A 21,489-nucleotide genomic window follows, 5' to 3' on the forward strand; every position below is an offset into this window, starting at 1 on the left:
AAGCCTCCTAATTAGACTTTGATAAACAACGCATAGAAATGTTTTACCGTCTTTCTCTCCCTCTCTCTTTTTCTCGCTCTCTGGCATAGCCCAAAATAAATAAAAATAGAAATAAACAAACAAAAACATGCACTTCACAATTTGGTATGTGTGACAGACTGTGGCACCGCAGCTGGGAGGAAATAACAAAAGCCCCTCTTGGCGGGCAGCACTGTGAGGGAATCTTAAAAATGTACTGCAAGAGACAATTCTTCAGTTTTCAAAACGCGAATTCATTGGCACAAGTATTGACACATGTTGTGCCGTCGACTAGGGGAGTCACTAGGAGCAATATTTTTCAGATTTGCATTGCCTGGATTATTGTTCACTGCTGAAATGAAAGCTCCACATGTAGAATTAATGCCATGCTAGCATTTGGAGGTATACCATGTGCACAGGCACTTGCTACCATCTGCTAGCTAGTCTCTTGTGTTTTGTGAATTGATCTCTTACTTGAGAGTGGCAACACCATCAGGCGTGGTAGGCTTGTTGAATTTCTTCATGTACTCGTGCATCTCAGGAAAACTCTTTTTCATGTAGTCCTCCGCGCTGCTTTCCCGAACAGTGCCAAATCGGAATCCCTGAGATGGGTGATGGAGCTGAGGCCAAGGGCAAGCAACTTTTTAGATTACAGAGTAACACGCAAAAATTTTATATAATTGCTGCTAATCATTAATGCTTAGCCTTCTCTTAAAGAGGTCATCTCGCTTTGCTTTGAAATGAAAGTGTCTGATGTTAACATTCTGTACATTAAATCATTTAGGAGATGCTTTTATCCAAAGTGACTTACAAATGAGGCACATCACAAGCGATATAATATAGGAGTCAACAATATTCGCAGTGTCGCAATGCCACATTTCAAGAGTAAGTAAAAGTGATTTCAGAACAGTAATTTTAGATATTCAGTGCTGGAAATGGCAGAGATTCACTGGGGGACTCTAGTTGTGGAAATATTTTATATTTTTAAATGCAGAAAATCTACTATATTTATGTATGAAATCTGCATTATGTTTGGAGGCTATTAAGTGGATAAAAGATGGAAATTCTCTGCATTCAACTCTGTATCCCCTTGACATTCACTCCCCCATGTGCCCCCAATTTCAGCCCCGTATTTATTATTATTGCAGATTTGTTATTACATTTTTTTATTTTATTATTAAAAGAATGCCTGTGTTTGTTGGTGTTGCCGTTTGATGGCATTTATTGGTGTTTGTTGGCATTAGGGCTGTCAAGATACTCGTTTTTCACTTCACGTTTATTGTGCCCAAAAGAAATCACAATGACTATATTACCACGATATCTGCATGTTTGTTTTAAAATAAACAATACTAAAGCTTAAATTCATCTTAATTTTGTGTTTTATCTTTTTTGCGAATAGATTACACTCAAAATATGAGTGTAGTGAGGCAGAGAGAGAGAGTTTTAATTGTAAATTGGCTATTAAGGCAAAAGTTTAATCAAGTGTCAAATCATAGCGCGGTATCTTGTTCTATCATGGTTATTGTCACTACCGGTATATTGTGACACCCCTAGTTGGCATTTGTTTGATCATTGTGAATTAGCCTTAAGATGAAGGTTTGAACGAGCTCTATAAGTTCTAGTCAAAGTTCTACATAGGAAATACTTTAGGAACTACATATACAATAATGACACGACCCTTTTAAAGACAATGCTAAAACAATACTGTCAGTAATTGTAACAGCATCTTCCGAATCAAACTACTGCTCCAAAGATCTCACCTTGGCATCATGTATTCCAGAGAGCTCTTCGAAGGTCTTTTCCCCAACCATGACTGCAGCCAAGTTTGCTGTGTAACTGGACAAAACCAGCAAACAAAATATGGCCCACAGGTTCATCAGAAAGCGTCCAGTCCAGCACTTGGGCGTCTTACTGGAGACGGTACGTCCAAAGAGGATGGCATAGCAGAGGTTGAGGGCTGATGAATACGAGAACACCTTCACACGGTTACGTCCATGAGGTGTCATGCCGAAGGGACTCTTCCATTCGTAGAGGGTGAGGAACAGCGCTGTTATATGTAGTGCCACAAAGATGCCCATCCACATGGACCAATGCAGCGGCCACATGAAGGCTCCGATGGGTGCGGCCGTGTCTTTACTGCGTACCAGTATTCCCAAACTCGTTGAAAAGAATGGACTGGTGAAGTCTATCACTTTGCTGCGAGCCGAGTTAATGCTGAAACTAGTGACGGCCATGTCGGCCACCCCACTCAGCAGGTCGCCCACCAACCCTGTCCATTGTCCACCCTTCACTGCTCCGTATTTCCCGTCCCCAACTATGTACAGGTCAAACTCGAAGTTCATGTCTTCTGCGAGCTTCTCTAGCAGGTCGATACAGTATCCATAGCAGCATTTACTGAAATCCGGCGGCAAGAAGCTGCTGTTACCTTGTGCCCGCTCGGAATACAAGTGGTCCAGGGTTTCCGAGCTATTGGTGCCTGCATCCAGGCAATATTGTCCAGCGGGACATTTCCCGTCTTCATCTACCTCTCGAGTAAACACGAACGGATGTTCCACTAACGTTACCACACGCAAACGGCTCCCTGTCACAGGAAAGCCTGCCCGCCATCTCCGGCCCTCAATGCCCATTTGACCCTCAGTGCGGTGTCGAGGGGACGAGCCCTGCCACAGACCCTGCTCCTCGACATCCAACTTACCTCCTTCCCAGCTACCCACCGTCACCCACGTGGGCTGACCGACGGCATCACGCCGAAGGCTCCAAATGTGGACCCGCTGGGAGGTGAGTGCACGTGAAAGGTTCCGTTGAACGCTGACAGGGCCCGTCAGTCCGACGAAGGATGTGTTCGAGAGGAACCTGGGGGTGAGAGAGAACAAGAGTCAGCGCATGATCGACAGAGGGCTGCAAAATAATTCAAGGGGAACAAAGAATCCAGCATGTTCAGAAGTAGGAGGCAGTAACAGGATTGGCCACAGGTTAAGCCAGCTTTATCCATCCTCGCAGCAATGCAGACAGTAAATATCACTGCGGCAGAGGGGGAAGGCCTGGGAGAGGGATTGCCTGACACGCTCTGGCACTCGTCACACCATAAACTACAGATGTTGCTTTCACAGAGCAATATATTTGATTGTGAAACCCTCTCCTACTTTACAGAATTAGAGCCACTCAATTGGCAGGGCTACGGCTCTGGTGCAGTGCTAGGGTCACTTAAGGAAATGCTTGACATTGATCTTGAAGCCATAAATAAAAGATATGGCATTCGACTAATGCCGAGCTGGTTAATGAAAATCCGTGGTGAGATGAGTAACGTGTAATTTGACTCTAAATCCTTTTCCATAGGTTTTACCTGTCACGGAAAGCAAAAGATGGGGGTCCACCTTAGCAAGCCCCTGATCCCAGTGATGTCAAATTTACAGTGTGTATTTCAGCTCAATTAGGAGGAAACATGGTTATAATCTTGTGTTCCTGTAGTTGGTCGTGTTGTTGTATTAGCAGCTTAAAGGATGATTCCCAGTGAACAAACATACTGATAAACGTATAGCTTGAATGCACTGTAAGTCGCTTTGACTTAAAGTGTCTGCCAAATTTAAATGAAAGCCCTCGTTTATTCTGCTTCCACTTTATGATCTTTCATACATTACAAAGGGAGCAAGAGAGCAAGAGAGAGAGAGAGAGAGAGAGAGAGTGAATGAATGAATGGAAGACATAGTATAAAACCGAATGTGCGCTCAAATTCGCACATTTAGCAGGTAAAAGTGCTGCTCGACGTTTGTGAACCTCAGCATAAAAAAACCTTTAGATGTTAAAGTTGTAGATGTCCTAAAGTTGTACAATTGCTTTTTGAACAAGTTTTAAGGAATTGTGAGCGGTGTTCATTGCTACTGTAATTCTATGATGCTGTCCATTGTTGCCAGAGTGTTACTTTGAGGTTGCTGAAATGTTCTGGGTATGTTGCTAGGAAGCTGAAAGGTGGTTGCTAGGGTGTTCCTGGTGGTTTCTTATTGCTTCAAGTAAATGCCCCAAAGTCTGTTTAACGTACATGATATTTCGGGATATTATTGAATATAATTCTAATTGTGTTTGGCTTAAGAAAGTAAGTCATATACAGTACACCTATGATGGCATGAGAGAGAGTAAATTATGGGGTCAATATCATTTTGGGAAAACTATTTCTTTAAATAGATCTTCATAAAAAACCCTAAACCTTAACAAACCTGCACATTAAATATGAGCATTAAATACTAAGTTTATTATAATACTAGAGCAATAATAGTTTTCAGGAATCCTCAGTAATTACAAAAGTCACCCACAGGAAACATCAACTGTCACAAATAGGCAAATCACGTTCAACTAATTACCATCTTCTCACTCTACCTCGAGCTATTACAAATGAGTTTAAATTTGTTTAGATTAAGATCGCACAGAAAAATGAAAATTGCTCACTTTATGTTAAATCAAAGTACCCAGATTTTTTCGAACCGCTGATCTATGTGTGCACGCAGCTCTGCACACACGACCGTACGCCTCTTTCAGCACGATTTGAGTCCGACTGGCAGATGTTCAGCCTCATCCTGTTGTGATGAGAGGCACAGGCTCCCCACACAGCCCGTTTTCACTTCTGTTTGCTCAGAGAGATATAGTGTTTGGGGCTGCGTGCTGGCGTGATCCGCACCAAGCATCGGGTCTGCATGGCAGGCCAGTGCCAAGTCTTTTGATAAGAGTGATCCCACCTCAGGGAAAGGCAACTGAGGGGAAGTCATATATAAAGCTCAAAGCTCCAAAGCATGTCTGCATTCCAGCTGTGTGTTTGGGCAAACAAGAATAATTTTCCACTGCGTGAGAAAGTGGCCGTACGCCTGTCCTTAAGCATGACGCTAGCTAACTAGGACATCTCGTCTAGATGTTTGGGAAAACATCAAAGTTGGCAGATGGTTTCTTCCGAAAATGTAACAAATTTATTGACACGTTTATTCCCTCAGTGTGGGTGAGGTTTCTAACAAAAAGCTTTTCACCATATGTTTTTTGTACTTTTTCATAGATTTTTCTGGTAAACTACTGATCTTTTTTGTATGTGTGTTAGGGCTGTTCAATGATTAATCACGATTAATCGTAAGGTTGGTGTTAACATAATACTGTATATGCCTGTGCACTGTGCATCTATAAACGTATGTACTGTATATATTTATGAAATATTTGCACGTATATACAGTATTTATTTTATTGAATTGAAATTGAAATACAATTTAAATTATATATAAACATTTATTCATTTGTATATTTTTCTTAAATATATACATGTGTATATGTTTATAAATACAGAATTAATATGCACAGTGCACAGACATATATTATTATAAATACGAACATTCATTCTGGATGCCATTAATCGTTGTTTTTTAAGATAAACATCAAAGCAATTCTTCATCTGGAAACTATAAGGTTCTATCTGACCTTTTTTCAAATTTAAGTTTTTCACATTTTTATTCTGTGACAATTATTATTTATATTCATTATATAATATAATATATTTACTTATTTACATTATTTGATGTTTTTTTCTTTATGCTGTGTACATTTTGGGACTTTTTCAGAAAACAAAAAGGGTTTTTCTGTCTACAAAGTCAAATTTTAAAACTGCTCAAAATGCAAATAGAACCTTATAGTTCTAAGGTGGCGAATTCAGTCTAAAAATATCTAAAATCTTATAGAGTGAATCTGCAATTTGTATTCTTGTTAAATTGATATGTTTTTATTAATATTTAATTCTTATTATTTATGCCATTCCCATTTAATTTTTATAAGCAAAACGAGCGTAATGAAATTCATGTGGACCCTGTTCCCAGTACTAGCCTACCTCAATACAATAGCAATGCACACTGCTTTCTAGACCACATTATTGCTTCAAATATATAAATCTTTTATTTTTAGCTTGGGGTTCAGGATGCTCTTGTGGAAGAAACTGAAGAGCCCGCTGTGTTTTCTGCCCGCTGTCTATTCTGAGTTCATTTCACAGCTACCACTGATGTGTACAATATTCCACATGACATAAGGCAATAAGGCAAACAATGCACAATGTAAACACTGTAACAGTGGCCCTCTAGGAGGAACGGCAGAGGAATTGGCTTTTTTCAAGAAAACATTCACTACCCTGATAAAAAGACCAGCATTATTTCAAAACTGGTCCACGCTGGTTTGTGCCGTCTAACATCGCAATTCAATTAACCAACAAAACCAGGGTTTGATAGATTGAAAGAATATGGATTTACCTTGCGATGTACTGTCCTGACGAAGGCAACTCATGTTTGTTGGGTTTATCAAAACAGTTCACCATGTTTTGAATAAGGGCCAGATCAGGCCGTACCACCGTCGCCGCTGTCACGGCTCGGTTGATAAGCTGAAGAGCATCACGAATATACAAGTGCAGCGGTTTGCGGTCGACCTCTCCATAGGCCAGTAGCCCTAAAGGCAGACCGATAGAATGAAGGGCATCCGGGCTTAAGGGATACCCCATAATCCAATGCACAGTGGGCAACGTCAACCCCAAGTCATGCGTGCTGCGCAGAACGGACGAGACGCACTCCGGGTCGGCTCCAAAAAGCAGGACAGAAGCGGGTGGAGGATGGTCCTGATTAAAGTGCTCAGAAAGGAAGTCAGATATATTAGTCGTGTGAGGTGTGCTGTTGGAGAGGTTTAGGGCTGCCCGCAGGTGCCATTGTGAACCTCCCCAGCCAGATTGGCCCTGAAGTTTCAAGAAATCTAGAAGACCGGCATCCTCCCAGCCTTGGCAAAGCACGGCCATGCTCTCCTTCCAGCCTCTGTGCTGCAGAATGGACAAAAGCAAGTCTGCCAGTCCAGACGGAGGGATACGGGTGGTCATCTGCAGGTGGAAGCGGTTCTGAGGAAGACAGAAAGAGACGGTAAGACAACACGGTCATCGATTTAGAACAGATGAATTACTGCTGTGCAAATGTTTGGATAGGTTGTGGATGTTTCACGAAGATGACAAGAATTTACATGGAAAAATACAATTACAAATAAGATCTTTTTAATGGTTTCTCCCAGGCATCCATTTAAAGGCAAAGAAAAATTGAGAGATCTGCTGATGACTCCTGCCATTCATATATTTCTTCTGAACAAAAATACCTCACTAATAATCTCACGTATCCACACTATAGAGTTTACATTAATGCATTTGGCCACAGCTTTAATCCAAAGTAATTTACAGTCAATTTGAGGTATAGATATATAACACATAGACACACAATAAAATCACCAGTGCATGCAAAACAATACACAATAGACTGTGTTACAAACATTATAGACAGTGATAATACTATACTGTACACAATGTAATAAATATGCAAATTTAATACAAATTTATAAACCAACAAAAATCTATCTATTGAATGATACATTTTATTAGTGTGTGTGTGATCCCTGAGAATCAAACCCATGACCTAACGCAATGATCAGCCAATTGAACTTCTTTTACAGAGGTTCAACAATGTCATTGTAGTGGACATGAAATAGTTCAAGTGTCACATGATTTGGGAGGGGTCATGAGATTATGTTGGAATTAGGCACCTTTACACTTTGTTGACCAGCAATAATAACAATACTTTTTTTGTAACATTTGTTTGTCAAGTAGGCTAATAAATGGAGGATCGGAAACAAATCCTTTTTTTGCATGGATGATGTTCTTTGGCTGCCTTTTTTTGGAATAGCAAATTGCCGCTATAGTCCTAAACTGCTTAGATCTGCTTGCTTCCTGTCAAATGTCAAAGATTTCAATGTAAACTCAAAATCTTCTGATGAATTTATCAATCCATTCTCTTTGCCGCTTGTCACAGAAATTCCTGGAGCCCATCCCAGTTTATCTTGGGCCAAAAGCATGGAAACCCTAGTTGGCCAGTCCCACACATGGACCAACACGTTCATGCTCTCATTTATACCTACAAGCAATTTGGGAAAACCCATGCCAACACGGTAACATGCAAACTTTGCAAAGACTTCTCAGGTGAGTTAGGACTCAAATCAGGGATCTTTCCCATTGTGAAGTGACTGGGTCACAATGCTACCCCTCATTAAATGATGAATATATGATCTACAAAATATATAGAATTAAATGATCTATTATCTATAAAATATCTATATCTAGTCACTATCCTCTGCGTCAGTGTTTCCCACATTTTTTGCAATGGCATACTCCTCCTGCTGTCTAGGTTTATTGATTGGCTAATTTGATTGGACCATTTACTTTACATTGACACATTACACTGACAGTGTGTACCCAATAATGCTTTGTCTGTCTTCAATAATAATATAAAAAAGAAAAAAGTTTACCTCAGTTCTGCTCTATGTCAACGTGTCTATTTTTATTTATCCTAGTAAATTTTCCTAATCAAATACTTCTGAGCGTTTATGCTTAAATAAAAAATTAATAGTAATAATAATATTAATCTATTATAATTCTGGGGCTTTGAAAGAGCAACCTCAGAGCAATACAATTTTCCTCTAGGTTACCAAGGTCTAAAGTTTTCATTGATGGCAAGCCTCAGACATATAAGTCGTCCTCAAGGTCAAAACCGGAATCACATTATCAAAATGCACAGTACTTCCTTGAATTCTCTTATTCCCTCTCAGTATGCCACTCACATGAAAGAGCTCTGCATGTCCTTCCATAATATGGCTAGTTGTGCTATTGATTTTAAACACTGAAACCAAAGGCCTTAATAAATTTGCTCTCTAGCATGATCTTGACAGAGGCTGCTACACCAGCGGTTTTAATGCCTTACTGAATCAACTGCTCATTGCTCCTCAACCACTTACTTTAGGAGATAGTTAAAAACAGATCACAGGATTGACTCATCTCAGCATCGACAATCTGATTCAAAAAGCCAATGTTGATTCTGCGACCCGTCTGCCAAGTGAAGTTAAGGTGGAGGCCTTTCATAGGATTTTATGAGTCATGTTGAATCTCTTTTTTATGAGTTTCTCAACACAACTGGCAAAAATCAAGGTTCTGATATTATTAAAGTAGTTGATGCAACACACTTGAACGGGGTTTAAGGAACCAGAGAGTTTTACACAAGTATTTATTTGGCTAAAATACTGTATGTGTATGGGAAAAGAATTGTGCAATATCCAACAAAACAGTGATGATTAAATAAGTTGGTTATAATGTAATATAGTAATAAACATAATAATCAATCATAATATATGATTAAAGGACTAGAGTAGGGCATTGAAAAATGAAAATTCTCTCATAATTTACTCACCTTTTCTTCAGATGAACAGATGAAAGTGTTTTGACAACAAATCCATCACAAAATATCTACATAATGTATTTTTTACAAATAAAACATTGTGTTTGGGTTTATAAAATCCAAATGACTCCAGTGTCTTCTGAAGCGAAACAATAGTGTGTGTGTGTATGTGTGCGTGTGTATGTGCGTGTGTGTGTGTGTGTGTGTGTGTAGGGATAGTCAACCAAAGCCTGTGCGTGTGTGTGTGTGTGAGAGAGAGAGAATTGAGTTTATTTAGTGAAATTGAAACCAAAACTAGCACTAAATTCAAATGGGTGACGCGTTGATAACTTGACTGTCTTATGATATTTCATCAAAACACAAATAAGAACCAGTGACATTTTAAGTTATGAATTTTCTGCATATTTATCACTCATATATAGTTTTGGCTTCAATGTTTTGAAATTTTAGGTTCAAAATTTTAATCATTTTCTTACACCGACACGTTGTTTCACTTTAGAAGACATTTAATAACTCACTGGATTTGGACTTCTTTTATGATGATTGTGCGTTTTGGAGCTTCAGCATTTTGGGACCTACAGTATATGTATTTATACTGTATATTAAGTGACAATATTTTTATTTAAAAACTTTGTGTTCATCTGAAGAAAGGAAGTTGCTAGGATGATATGAGGGCGGGTAATTTAAAAAGATTATTTATTTTTCAGTGAACTATTTCTTTAAAGCTTAAAAGCAAATGCACCATAAAATCACAATATGCAAATTCAACAAAATTACTGAATTACCCACACCAACCATTTGTAATGACCATAACGTACATATACGATCACTTTATGATTGAGCTACAGAGACCAAAGCACCTGTTTTTGAGTGGATGGTGAGAGTAATTCACAGTCTCATGCAGTCTGAACTGATGGAGCCCAAATCATTTCACTCCATGTCCCTGCAGCTGTTGCGTCTAGTCACCAGGGACTCAAGACTCATCAGCATTATCATCTTAAAAAAAAACACATTCATTGAGAACATCCACTGCCGTACTGAATGAAGATAAAGCTCAGTATAGTTGTTCAGTCTTTCTGTGAACGTGGACTTGATGTGGATGCTGTTTATTAAGCTTTAAGGCAGAGCACTTTATTTAAAGCTGTACTGTAGCTGTAAGTACATTCTGCTGTTGCTGTCGCCATGTACACCTCACAAGCATGTTTTAGTAATGAACAATGCATGAATAAAGCATGTTACAAGTACAGTACAGTAGTAGCTTACCTTGAAAAAATCTCTCAATTTGTTGGAAATTATACTTTGCTGAAGGGGCCAACACTGCTCTTGGTCATATGTTGTGTTTTCAATGTTGGCGTCAGAAAATAGGTGTAAAAGCTTTACCTTTTTACAAAAGTACACTATTGCACCTAAAGGTACATATTTGTACCAAAATGTATACATATCTGTACCTAAATGGTCCATATTAGGACCAGGTATCTTAAAGGTGTATCAAGCTTGTTTTTATGTGGTATGGCATATAGAAATATCAAAATGTACATCCAATATCATACAAACACCGAAAAATCTTGATTTGAAAAAAATCGAATTGTATAGATTATTAGAGCAATAATTATTATAAATAATTCACAATTTTGCATCGTTGCAAAGTAGCTTTACATTAAAAACATACTACATTAACGCATTAAAAACGTACTATATTAATACAGAAAGTGACAAAAAAACAACTTTTAGTTTGTAATCAGACCATTATATGCTTATTGCTATTGAGTGTGTTTATCAAATTGTTATAAGATGTACTGTATATTAGCAAAACTTAGTTTTAAATGAAAAAAAAGACAAGCACATCCAATTTTAAGTATTTTAAGAAATGGATTCCCATCCGAACTTCTATTTCAGCCAAGGTTAATGTATCAAAAATGAGACGCTTTATCATTATCATGATAGATGCCAAAATTATATATGTAAGAAGTTGCAATAATACCATAAAATGTAGATAGTATGCGCATTAGCATTGCCAATGGTGAGAAAAAAATAGAGAAGGGTCTATAAGATTGAACCAAAACTCCAATGGTGTATAAGTGGAGAAAAACAAACCTTGTGAATTAGCTATCCTCTGGAAGAAGAAATAATTGTTTATTAATAATTCATCTTTTCATTACTATGTCACTCAGCCATGTCTAGAAGAGACATATATTTGAAAACATTTTGTTAATATGTGCAAGTCTGTGACTCCAAAGTTTTTCAAATCAACATTAACTACAGCTTGACTAACTATGATGATTCATCATTGAAACCTGCAATAAACATCCAAGATGGTTACGTATTTAGCAGATGACCTTCAGTGGTTCAGCGTTGATCAGACCCGAATGAAAGAAACTATGAATCAAAAGTAGACACAAAATCACCAACCAGAATTGTCTATTTCTCCAGTGTCACACAGGAAATGCATTATTCTCAATCCATCACCTGTCATCCTGTTGTGACCAGCTGAATGCAGCACAACAGCTGCACGTAAGAGGATGTTTGTGCTTTCATCGACAATGAAATTACAGTAAACTGCTAGGAACACTGCCATTGTTTGTACATGAAAAAGAAAACAACGTCAGGATGTTTCCTTCAAAATCATGACATGTTGTAGCCGCTCGGGGTAAACACATATTTGTTTTTTTTTTGCGCTGCACGTAATGCTGTTTTCAATAATGATCATTGATATATTATACAAAAACAGCACATAGGAGGCTATCAAACCTCATTCTGCCTTTTGCTCATTTGCTTTCAGCTCTTCTTTCAAACAGAAAAAGCGTGATATTTTCAGCAAGAGGCGCTCCAGTTCCCTGAGGGTGCAGTATAAATGTTTGAAATCAGACACACTCAAATGGAGCAATGATGTGATACATCCACACGGAGACTCAAAGGGCCAAATTACGCAAGTTTTTCAAATGCCATTCGACTCAAAAGAGCCCGAGCAAGAAATAACACTTGAGGTTTGTATGGATTTCCTCTCATTGTGCAATGGAGATTTTGATCAATGTTCGTCCTTTGAGAGTCAGTGAAGATTACGCAATTTGTCAACACAGCAAAGTAGATTATTGAAGTCTGTTTTTCTATTTAGAAATACAAGGATTGAATTGATGCCAAAAATACATCTGACAGAGAACATGTTTGATATCATAAATATCGTAAATATTAAGTCATCCGTTTTAAAGGAACAGTTCACCCAAAAATACCATTTCTGTCATCATTTACTCACCCTCGAGTTGTTCCAAATCTGTATGAATTTCTTTGTTTGGTTGAACACAGAGAAAGATATTTGGACGAATGCTTGTAACTAAACAGTTCTTGGCCACCATTTACTACCATAGTAGGAAAAATGACAATGGCAGTCCCCAAAACTGTTTGCATTCCTACATTCTTCAAAATATCTTCTTTTGTGTTCAACAGAACAAAGAAATGTACAAAGCAATTTTTCCTACTATGGTTGTCAATAGTGACCAAGAACTGTTTGGTTACAAGCATTCTTCCAAATATCTTTCTCTGTGTTCATCAGAACAAAGACATTTATACAGATTTGCAACAACTCGAAGGTGAGTAAATGATGACAGAAATGTTATTTTTGGGTGAACTGTCCCTTTAAAATAAAAAATCCAACCAAATCATGACAACAAGGGCATCCGAAAGATGTAAATACTAAACAGTTTGTTAAGAATGGAAACGGAGCCCTGGCTGATGGACAGATGATTTGTTTCTCTCTTTAAGCCTGCAAATCAGATATCTGTACTGATTACTGATATTGTATATTTCATTAAATGCTCTCATCTGTGCTTTATCAAAACTGTCACTATGCTTTTTACGTGCCGCACACTAATAACGGTTTCTATACTCAAGGCACGATATAAGTGAAGAGTATACACTGTCAAGGTCAGCCACAGAGGCCCTATTTGTTCGCCAGGACTTTTTAAGAAGCAGAGATGCAGAAAGGCTTTTCATTCATCAACTGGTAGTTTCCATTTATTTGGTTGTCAAGGTGACACCCAAAATATTCAAGTGTGGTATTGCGAGTACCTCACTGCAACCACCTAATATGAGTGTTTCTTGCAAAAACATCACATTCAGAAAACCAAAAAATGTGCTGGATGCAAAAATGTTTTGCATAAGAAGAATAAAGAACGTACACAAATCTTAAAGGTCCAATGTGTAATTTTGTGGAGGATCTATTGACAGAAATGCAATATAATACGCATAACTATGTGTTCAGAAGTGTATAAAGACCTTACATAATGAAGCGTTGTGTTTTTATTATCTTAGAAGGAGCTATTTCTATCTACGTACACCACAGGTGATGGAATTCATCATGTTGTTTCTACAGTAGCCCTAAACGGACAAACTGCTCTACAGAGCGTGTTTCATAAATACGTTATTTCCTTCAGCAAAGAAGCAAAAATGTGACAACATCTTAGTCCTGTGTCAGCCACCATAATGCTTCGAAAGGGAGGGGTGGAGTTAGCCATTGGTTGCAATTCGCAAGTTCACCACTAGATGCCGCTACCATTTCCACACAGAACACATATTTATGATTCTGCGCTATTTCTCGGTCGGTAATCAAATGTAAGCACATTTGTGAGATTGACGGTGTGAATTTTTTTCCAAAGGTCAGATTTCCTTGTCTCCATTGAAGCACTCAAGACGCTCTTTGAAACGTTCTCGAATCACGCTGGGAAAATATGGATCATTGGCTTTTACACACACTTGTGGAATCAATGCAAGCTGAAATGATTCATTGAAAGCAAAGGAGAAACAAATCACTTCATATGTCCTTCAATTGTAATGCTAAAATGATCTTCTTTTGTATTTATAAAGAATAAAACATTTTCCTAGTGTTGCACTAGATGCACTGAACTTGAACCCTCGCTGTTTCAATCAAACCCAAACAGAAAAAGTTTGTTCTGCAATCTTTGCAAAGTAAGACTACTACACTGTAAAGGACAGAGAAAGGGCGATATTTTAACTCTCCAGATTGCCATCTCAATGTGTGGCGCTGGCACCATAAGCACAGCTAATCAACATTTATGAAGCATTACGGATAATGCAGGCTCTGCATAAGAGGATTATTTCTCACTCTTTTCCCAGCGCAGTGGAAGCATAAATCGCGACAGTCCCTAAACTTCCATAAAACACTGTTTTAATATTCATAACATGGGAAATGCAACCCTGAGGACAAAATGTTTCTTTTTACCGATTATCACCAGAATGATATACTGGGGATGTTTTTCTTCATAAGAGCCGTGACAAAAAACACTGTAGCATGTTTCCTCAGATCAGTTCGATCAGCACTTTTAAAGAAAGAGGAAAAGCAGGTGAGATTCAGGTGAGGTGATTCGCTGAAACGTCTCCATTAATCATTCCTCCCTATTGGCACCTCAACGTGTTGCGTTCATGACTGTTTAATTTGTACTGTTTGATGACAGATGCTCACACACCAGGGGATGATGGGAATTAAACAAGAAAATTCACCATCAACATCACATCAGCTCTGGATCGCTGGATTATCTTCTCAGTGCTGAATTTGTCAGAACAGCTGCAATGATATTGAATGGCGCAGTTATTGTTCCTTTATGGACAGTCTGGTTTTGTCCCCCCCTCAAAAAAAATCTGCCAGGAACGTAAATGTGAATGTGAAGGAGTTCTTCTCTTCCAATTGAGGACACAATTGAGGATCCCCCAGAGGGGAAAAAGTTTAATCAGCAAATACACTTGGATGAAAGTTTTTTTGAGTCTTTCTGTTAATTAAGAATGTCATGAAAATACATTATTTGGAACGCATTCAGCGGGACACAAGATGCTTAAGTGAAATGTAAGCATAAAATGCAACTGAAAAACTGCAACTTAACTACTCAATTATAGGCTGTGATGTCACCGTTAATTACTTATGTTGTACAAAAAACACAGCCAGCTCAGCAATTCACACCACGTTCTAAAACACCCTCCAGAACAGCCGGGACAACCTGATCTCACCAGAATTCATGAGGGTGGCTAATTCGTATGAATCTGAACAATGCGATTATTACAAAAAGCAATACTGAAGCCCCTCCCCTAATCCCACCCCTAAACCTAACATCACAAATAAGATGTAAAATGGTTACAAATTCCCGTAAGATTGTGTTGGCCAGGAAACAGTTGGTGGTATTTGATGACCAACTTTCTGACCACGTTGCAAAGACCGGCTACATGGAGATTTGTAAATATATCAGGAACAATCTGGTTTATCTTTTTTGGTAACAAAAATAGTATACAATACTGACTCAGAATGTAACAAATATTATATTGGTTTTTTTTACCGGCTATGATTCAGGGGCTTGAAGCAATAATATCCATTCTCTTTCTCTCCTACATGCAGTCACATAAGAACCAGTCTGTGCCTATTTAATGATTTATATCGTTTTGGAGACTTTTCAACAGATTCATTAGGATTACCATCAAAACAAACCTTTAAATAAAATGTATTTTTATGAAATTTATGTAAATAAATCTGTTCAAATAAACAATAAACTAATTGTTTATCATCTTTTTCTGCTGAAATACTGATTTTATTTTGCTGTTCCTTCACTTTTTTCAGTTAGTTTTTATAGACCACTTTGCCAGATGTAAACACTGGTCCAGCAGCACTTCCGGTTTAATTTGTGTGTGTGTGTGTGTGTGTGCGTGTGTGTGTATATTTTCTTAAATATATAATTAAATCTTCAGGATATTATTTTAACATTTGGATTCGTTTATAAATGTTGTGTATGTTGTTCAAACATTTGTGTAGTGTTAAAACATCTGAAACAGGAAGTTGCTCTGGATCAGCATTGGAGTAGTGTTGCTTACATTTTCCGCAGTGGTCTATAGACGGTTTCATCTGACGTACACGCCTGGCCCGAAGTTCTCCTCCGGTCTGTGTGTTGGTTATAACATAACAATTTATTTGATATTTAATTAATATTAATATTAATTAATATTAATATTTTATTGTGTATTAATTGTATTCAATTCAATTAAAACTACTCAACAGCTATTGATTCTTTGCGGAGGTCTACCGGAAGTTAAGTTTGGGCCACATAATGTTTGTTTATGTTGTTGCCGTTAAAAACATCTATAAATGTAATGCCACCCCCCTAACTGAGATCCCATTGCTTACGTGCTATATAACGTCTGCTCTGGGTGTAAAAATCAAACAAAGTGTATCGCTTTAAATAGTAATATGATCTAACTGTTTTTTTAAAGGGGTATACACTTCAGTTTTAAATATGCATAGCTTACACTGTATAGTTTGTAAAGCTAAATTTTCAAAGAAGAAAATCGACATGTCTAAAGACTTTGCTTTAGTGGTTGTATCATCAACAACTCTACATAAATTACATACATACATACTTTCATGAACACATACAACTGTAAATAGAAACGTACAAAAGGCATTTAACAGCAAATGGATCCGTTCTTTCCTGTAGATATCATTTCGAGGTCATGACTCTTTAAGGATTGGAGGTGACAGAAGGCAGAGGGCTCTGATGATTACAGCGATGACTGTCCTGCACACTGATTGAATCTCTCTGATCTCTGTGCAGGTGCTCAGGCTCAGCTGACTGCTGCCACAAAACAAGTGTGTGAGAGGAGACAGGAATGAAGTATTGATCACAGCATGCGTGCGCTTCTCTTTTTTGTTCTCTACTGACCGAGGGGCTTGAGCTTCTGTTTGTACGAGCTACTCATTTCATTGTGAGCGCAACATTACTGAATGGCCATGACTGACTCAGACTCAGCTTTACTGACATAAAAACATGAAGAAGACTTTTATTTTATGTGTTGAGCTTCTACATCAAAGTGCAAAAAACATAGACCTGGAGTTCTTAGAAAAGATTCTGCCCTGTGTCTCTAAACCCTGTCCTTGATTTTGTAACAATTCTTTCAGATTACATGCACCATGCCACCAAATTCCCTCTGTTGCTGCAATGATGTTAGTGAGCATTAGTTATTGTAATAGTAGTATTGTCCCTGTAATGCTACACCCAATTTTCATTGAGACACAATACATTTTCATTTGAAAATGCATCTTTTTTTTCTCCATTTTGGCTTTCCATCCACGCTGAGATGGCATTTTTATCATTTTTGAAAACGTTCTCCAAAGTAGATACACTTGAAAACGCTGCTTTCGCATTGTTGTGTGGAAAAATGTTACATTTAATGACAACATTATGACATCATGTGACGCAGTTGAATTCACTGCTCTCCAGTTTGATAGGGTTAATGTCAGTTTGTGCATACTTTAGATTGCATTTTATGAGTTAAAATGTTTAATTACTCGCAGTTATTGCTCGGCAACGGAGCGCAAGATAGTTTCCCTTTATAGTTTGTTTCCTGGAACAACATCTCTACCTCATTGAAAGCCTTGTCATGTGATTGGCTGAAACACTCCTGTTGTATGTTAAGAAAAGGTAGATTTTAAATGATGTACTTTTGGGTGGGTCCAGCTGAATGTTCGCAGATATCTCTCTCCAGGTATGAAGACCTCCTGGACTCATGAAGGTGACACAGGTTATTCAGGCCTGAAACATTTTATCATCCTATTCCTCCTCTTTCTTCTCTTTCTCCACAATAATTACCTGTCAATCTCCACTATATGTTAAATAAAAGAAGCAAATGCCCAATATAAAAACAGCTCTTCCACCACCTGAGCTCAGGATGAACTGTGAAGAAAAAGCACAAACTGCTGCAGGAATACAGCCATCGTGGACCTGTCCCCCACTTTTACAGTTTTGTCCACAATTTACCACCTCAGCATGTCAGTTTTTTATACACCTGTCACCACAAATAATTTACAGGGGAGGCTGTTGGCAACTGTAACATTATTTACATTTCCTTCAAAACCTACATACTTTTTCAACTCTACCTGTCATATTTTTGGTACAAAGCATACAGAAGCTGTATGCAGTCTTATAAATATATGAACTTTTGTATTTCCCATGTCATGGATTGTTGCATAAATTAATCAAGTTAAATCTGAACTTCACAAGAGAGAAACAGGTTGTTTTGACAAATAACACCCTAACAATTAAACTTGTCATGTCCCTGCTCTGTGAATGTTTACGTGTTGCTTTCCATGACGTGTTTTAACGCTTCTGTCACAACTGGTGCTCCTACGTCTCTGAACAATCAACCAATCAGCGCTACCGAAAACAAACGCATCACAAAAGAGAACTAAATGTAAGAGTTTAACTACAGGTACATCATGTAAAATGGTTTAAATGGTAATCAAAAAACAACAACAATAATAAATGCAAATGAAAAAATGAAAAAATGAAAAAATGCATAAACGCAAACAATAATAAATGCCAATTTACAGTGCATTAGTAATTCATGAAATAATGCCAAACAATCTAATAAAACAGATCAAAGATGAACATTTTAAGGACAAATATTATAATGGATTTGCTAATCTATAATAAGATGATCTGAAAATCCTTTTACTCAGAGACACACAATCCCCAATTTCACTTTCCATCCAAGAATCTTTGAAAGATAAGGCAGGAGATTAAAAATAGCAGATGAGCACTATGTATTTAAAGGAAAGGATATGTCATTATGGATGCAAATGTTACTGCAGTGCAGATCTCATAATGCTCTTAGAGGTAACAGTAAGTTCAGGCTTAATGTGATCGTTAGCTCAGCTTTGTATTCTTGCAGTTACTGAGGCAAAATAACTTTTTCATTATGCTTTAAATCATTTACCATTAGTTAGCCTGACATAATGTTTATTGCAATAGCAGTGCCTTTCATCCAGTGCTCACTATATCAGTAATCTATAGTGTATGAAAAGCAGATTAGATCAACCGTATTGTATTCCTAAAATTCAACTGGTAAAAAAAGTCTGTTAGCAACACCAGAGTCACATGTTTGTTTCCCAAAGAATGCATGGACTTATGGGTTTATTATGAAAAATGAAGTGTACAATATGAAAATGAGTAATGAATTAACTAATAAATCTACCTTTTTATAGTAGCAATGAATTACGCACTTTAAAAGTAACAGAAAAATATAAACCAAAGTAAATACAGATAGCATATATATCTTATTTGGTTTTCTAGTACCTGACAAAACTCAACAAACTTTTCTGGGTTACAAGATTATTTCCGAAAACAGGAGAGCCCTGGAGGCGTGCAGGGGGGGGGGACTACAGCACGAGCACACAATACATCATCACATTATCCCTGGATAACTGTTGATTCACTATAAGTTTGTGTTGTTTACACAACGCGCCGTTTCCAATAAAACACAGACATTTGACACAGTTTCACTTACAGCGTGTGGTGTCTTTCAGCGCTGGGACGGCTCCATCTAACAATTTCAAACGATCTCCAAATCCAGCGTTATATCCACCGTTTATATAACATCCATCACCCAAAAGCAGTGAACAAACAAACACAGCTGAATGCAGTGCTCTCTCTCTCTCTTGCTCCAGCTGGTTGACTTGTGTGCATGCTCCTTCTCCCGCTCTCCCTGGTTGACGCGTGGGCGTGCTCTTTCATCTCACTCTCGCCGGTTGACGCGTGGGCGTGCTTTTCCGGAAGAATTGTCCAATAAGGGACTAAGAAAAGTTGTTACGTAAGTAATTTTCATGTTCCAAAAAACTTTCCGAAACCTATACGAACGCCGGGGGAGTGTATCTTGCACAGAAATACTAAATCATACGTCCAACTAGTTTTTTGACAAGTTGACCACGTCAAGCACGAGAAGCCAGCACTTTTAACATTGTAAAGAAGTCAGAATGCATGAAACACTGTTGCACCACCCCTTTAAGATTCTGCTAGAACAACATTTGTCCTATTTTAAATCTAACCCATAATTCCAACCCTAATAATAATTTACCTCTTAAATCATAGGGGGACAATAGATCGATAAGACTGCTACACACGACCCTAACCCAGTCCTAACCCTAGCAGTGAGTCTAATCTAATCCTGCAATCTGATTGGTTGATAGAAATGTTGTTGAACCAGGAACAATGTCCTTCTTGATGAAATCACGCTCACCTATATATTGCATACGGTGGATGGTGAGACTTTACATGGGCCGTAGCTGAGCAGGATAGAGAGGAACCCAATTCCCAGAGGAAATAGATTACCCGCACAGCAAACTCAAATCACAGTTACAAAGTTTATATAGAAAGACAGAGCACCATGAGAGAGAGACCATCAGAGACAGATATAGCAAGATGAATAGAAAGACAGAACAGAGGATTTGTTGCAGACTGCATCCAGACCCTCTCCGATTTAAATTCCCCACATCATTACAGCTGTGTCTGTTAGAAAGAAAATACTAAACAGATTTTTGTTTCTGTTTATTAAAGGGGACAAATGATGTAAAACAGGATTTTCCTTGCCCTTTAAAAATAGAGCTTGATGTACCTTGTTAATAAATCCTTCAAGTTTACTATGCTAATTTACTCATTCAGAAAACATCATGGTTATGATGTCACATGATGTCAGAATCTTGGTCTGGATAAATTATTATGCTGGCACATAAAAATAATACAAGAAGTCATTTACAATATACTGTAGTCCTCTTCAAGGTAAAGTACAGTATTTTTTGTTGTAACACATACATAGTTTATTTAGGCATATTTACATTTTTAAATAGACAAGGTTTTTATTAGTAGTATGTTGTTGCTGTGGTATCAAAATTGGTCTTATGATCTGTAATATTTAGATTTCAGAGATTCAGAGTGAAAGTTTACCCAAAAAGGAAAATTCTATAATTATTCTGTCATTTCAAGCCTGTATGACTTTCTTCCTTCTGCAGAACACAAATGAAGATATTTTGAAGAATGCTGTTAACCGAACAATGGCTGTACCCATTTACTTAATGTATGGACACAAAACCAATGAAAGTCAATGGGGGTCAGTGTTGTTTGGTGTATAACATTCTTCAAAATATCTTCTTTTGTGTTCTGCAGAGGAAGAAACTCATACAGGTTTTAAATAACAGAATGATTATAGAATTTTCATTTTTGGGTACACTTTCACTCCGAATCTCTGAAATCTGAATATTACAGATCATAAGACCAATTTTGATACAGGTTTGAAATGACAAGAGGGTGTGTAAATGATGACAGAATTTGTTTATTTTTCGGGTAAACTATCACTTTAAGTGGATAAGGTAGAGTTGAGGTAGAGAACA

At 37.8% G+C, this 21,489-nt stretch overlaps 1 protein-coding gene across 1 annotated transcript in view; it reads right to left on the reverse strand.

Annotated features, from left to right (window-relative positions):
- grin3bb (glutamate receptor, ionotropic, N-methyl-D-aspartate 3Bb) overlaps positions 1-21,489 on the reverse strand; it is a 63,007-nt gene that overhangs the window by 12,752 nt on the left and 28,766 nt on the right. Inside the window, exons 2-4 of the mRNA XM_057362022.1 lie at positions 6,282-6,910; positions 1,779-2,871; positions 493-638 (exon numbers count right to left, since the gene is read on the reverse strand). Coding sequence (XP_057218005.1) covers positions 493-638; positions 1,779-2,871; positions 6,282-6,910 — 1,868 coding nt within the window. The remainder of the gene's footprint in view (positions 1-492; positions 639-1,778; positions 2,872-6,281; positions 6,911-21,489) is intronic.

Source organism: Triplophysa rosa, linkage group LG20 (genome assembly GCF_024868665.1).
Source record: "Triplophysa rosa linkage group LG20, Trosa_1v2, whole genome shotgun sequence".
Lineage (NCBI taxonomy): Eukaryota > Metazoa > Chordata > Actinopteri > Cypriniformes > Nemacheilidae > Triplophysa > Triplophysa rosa.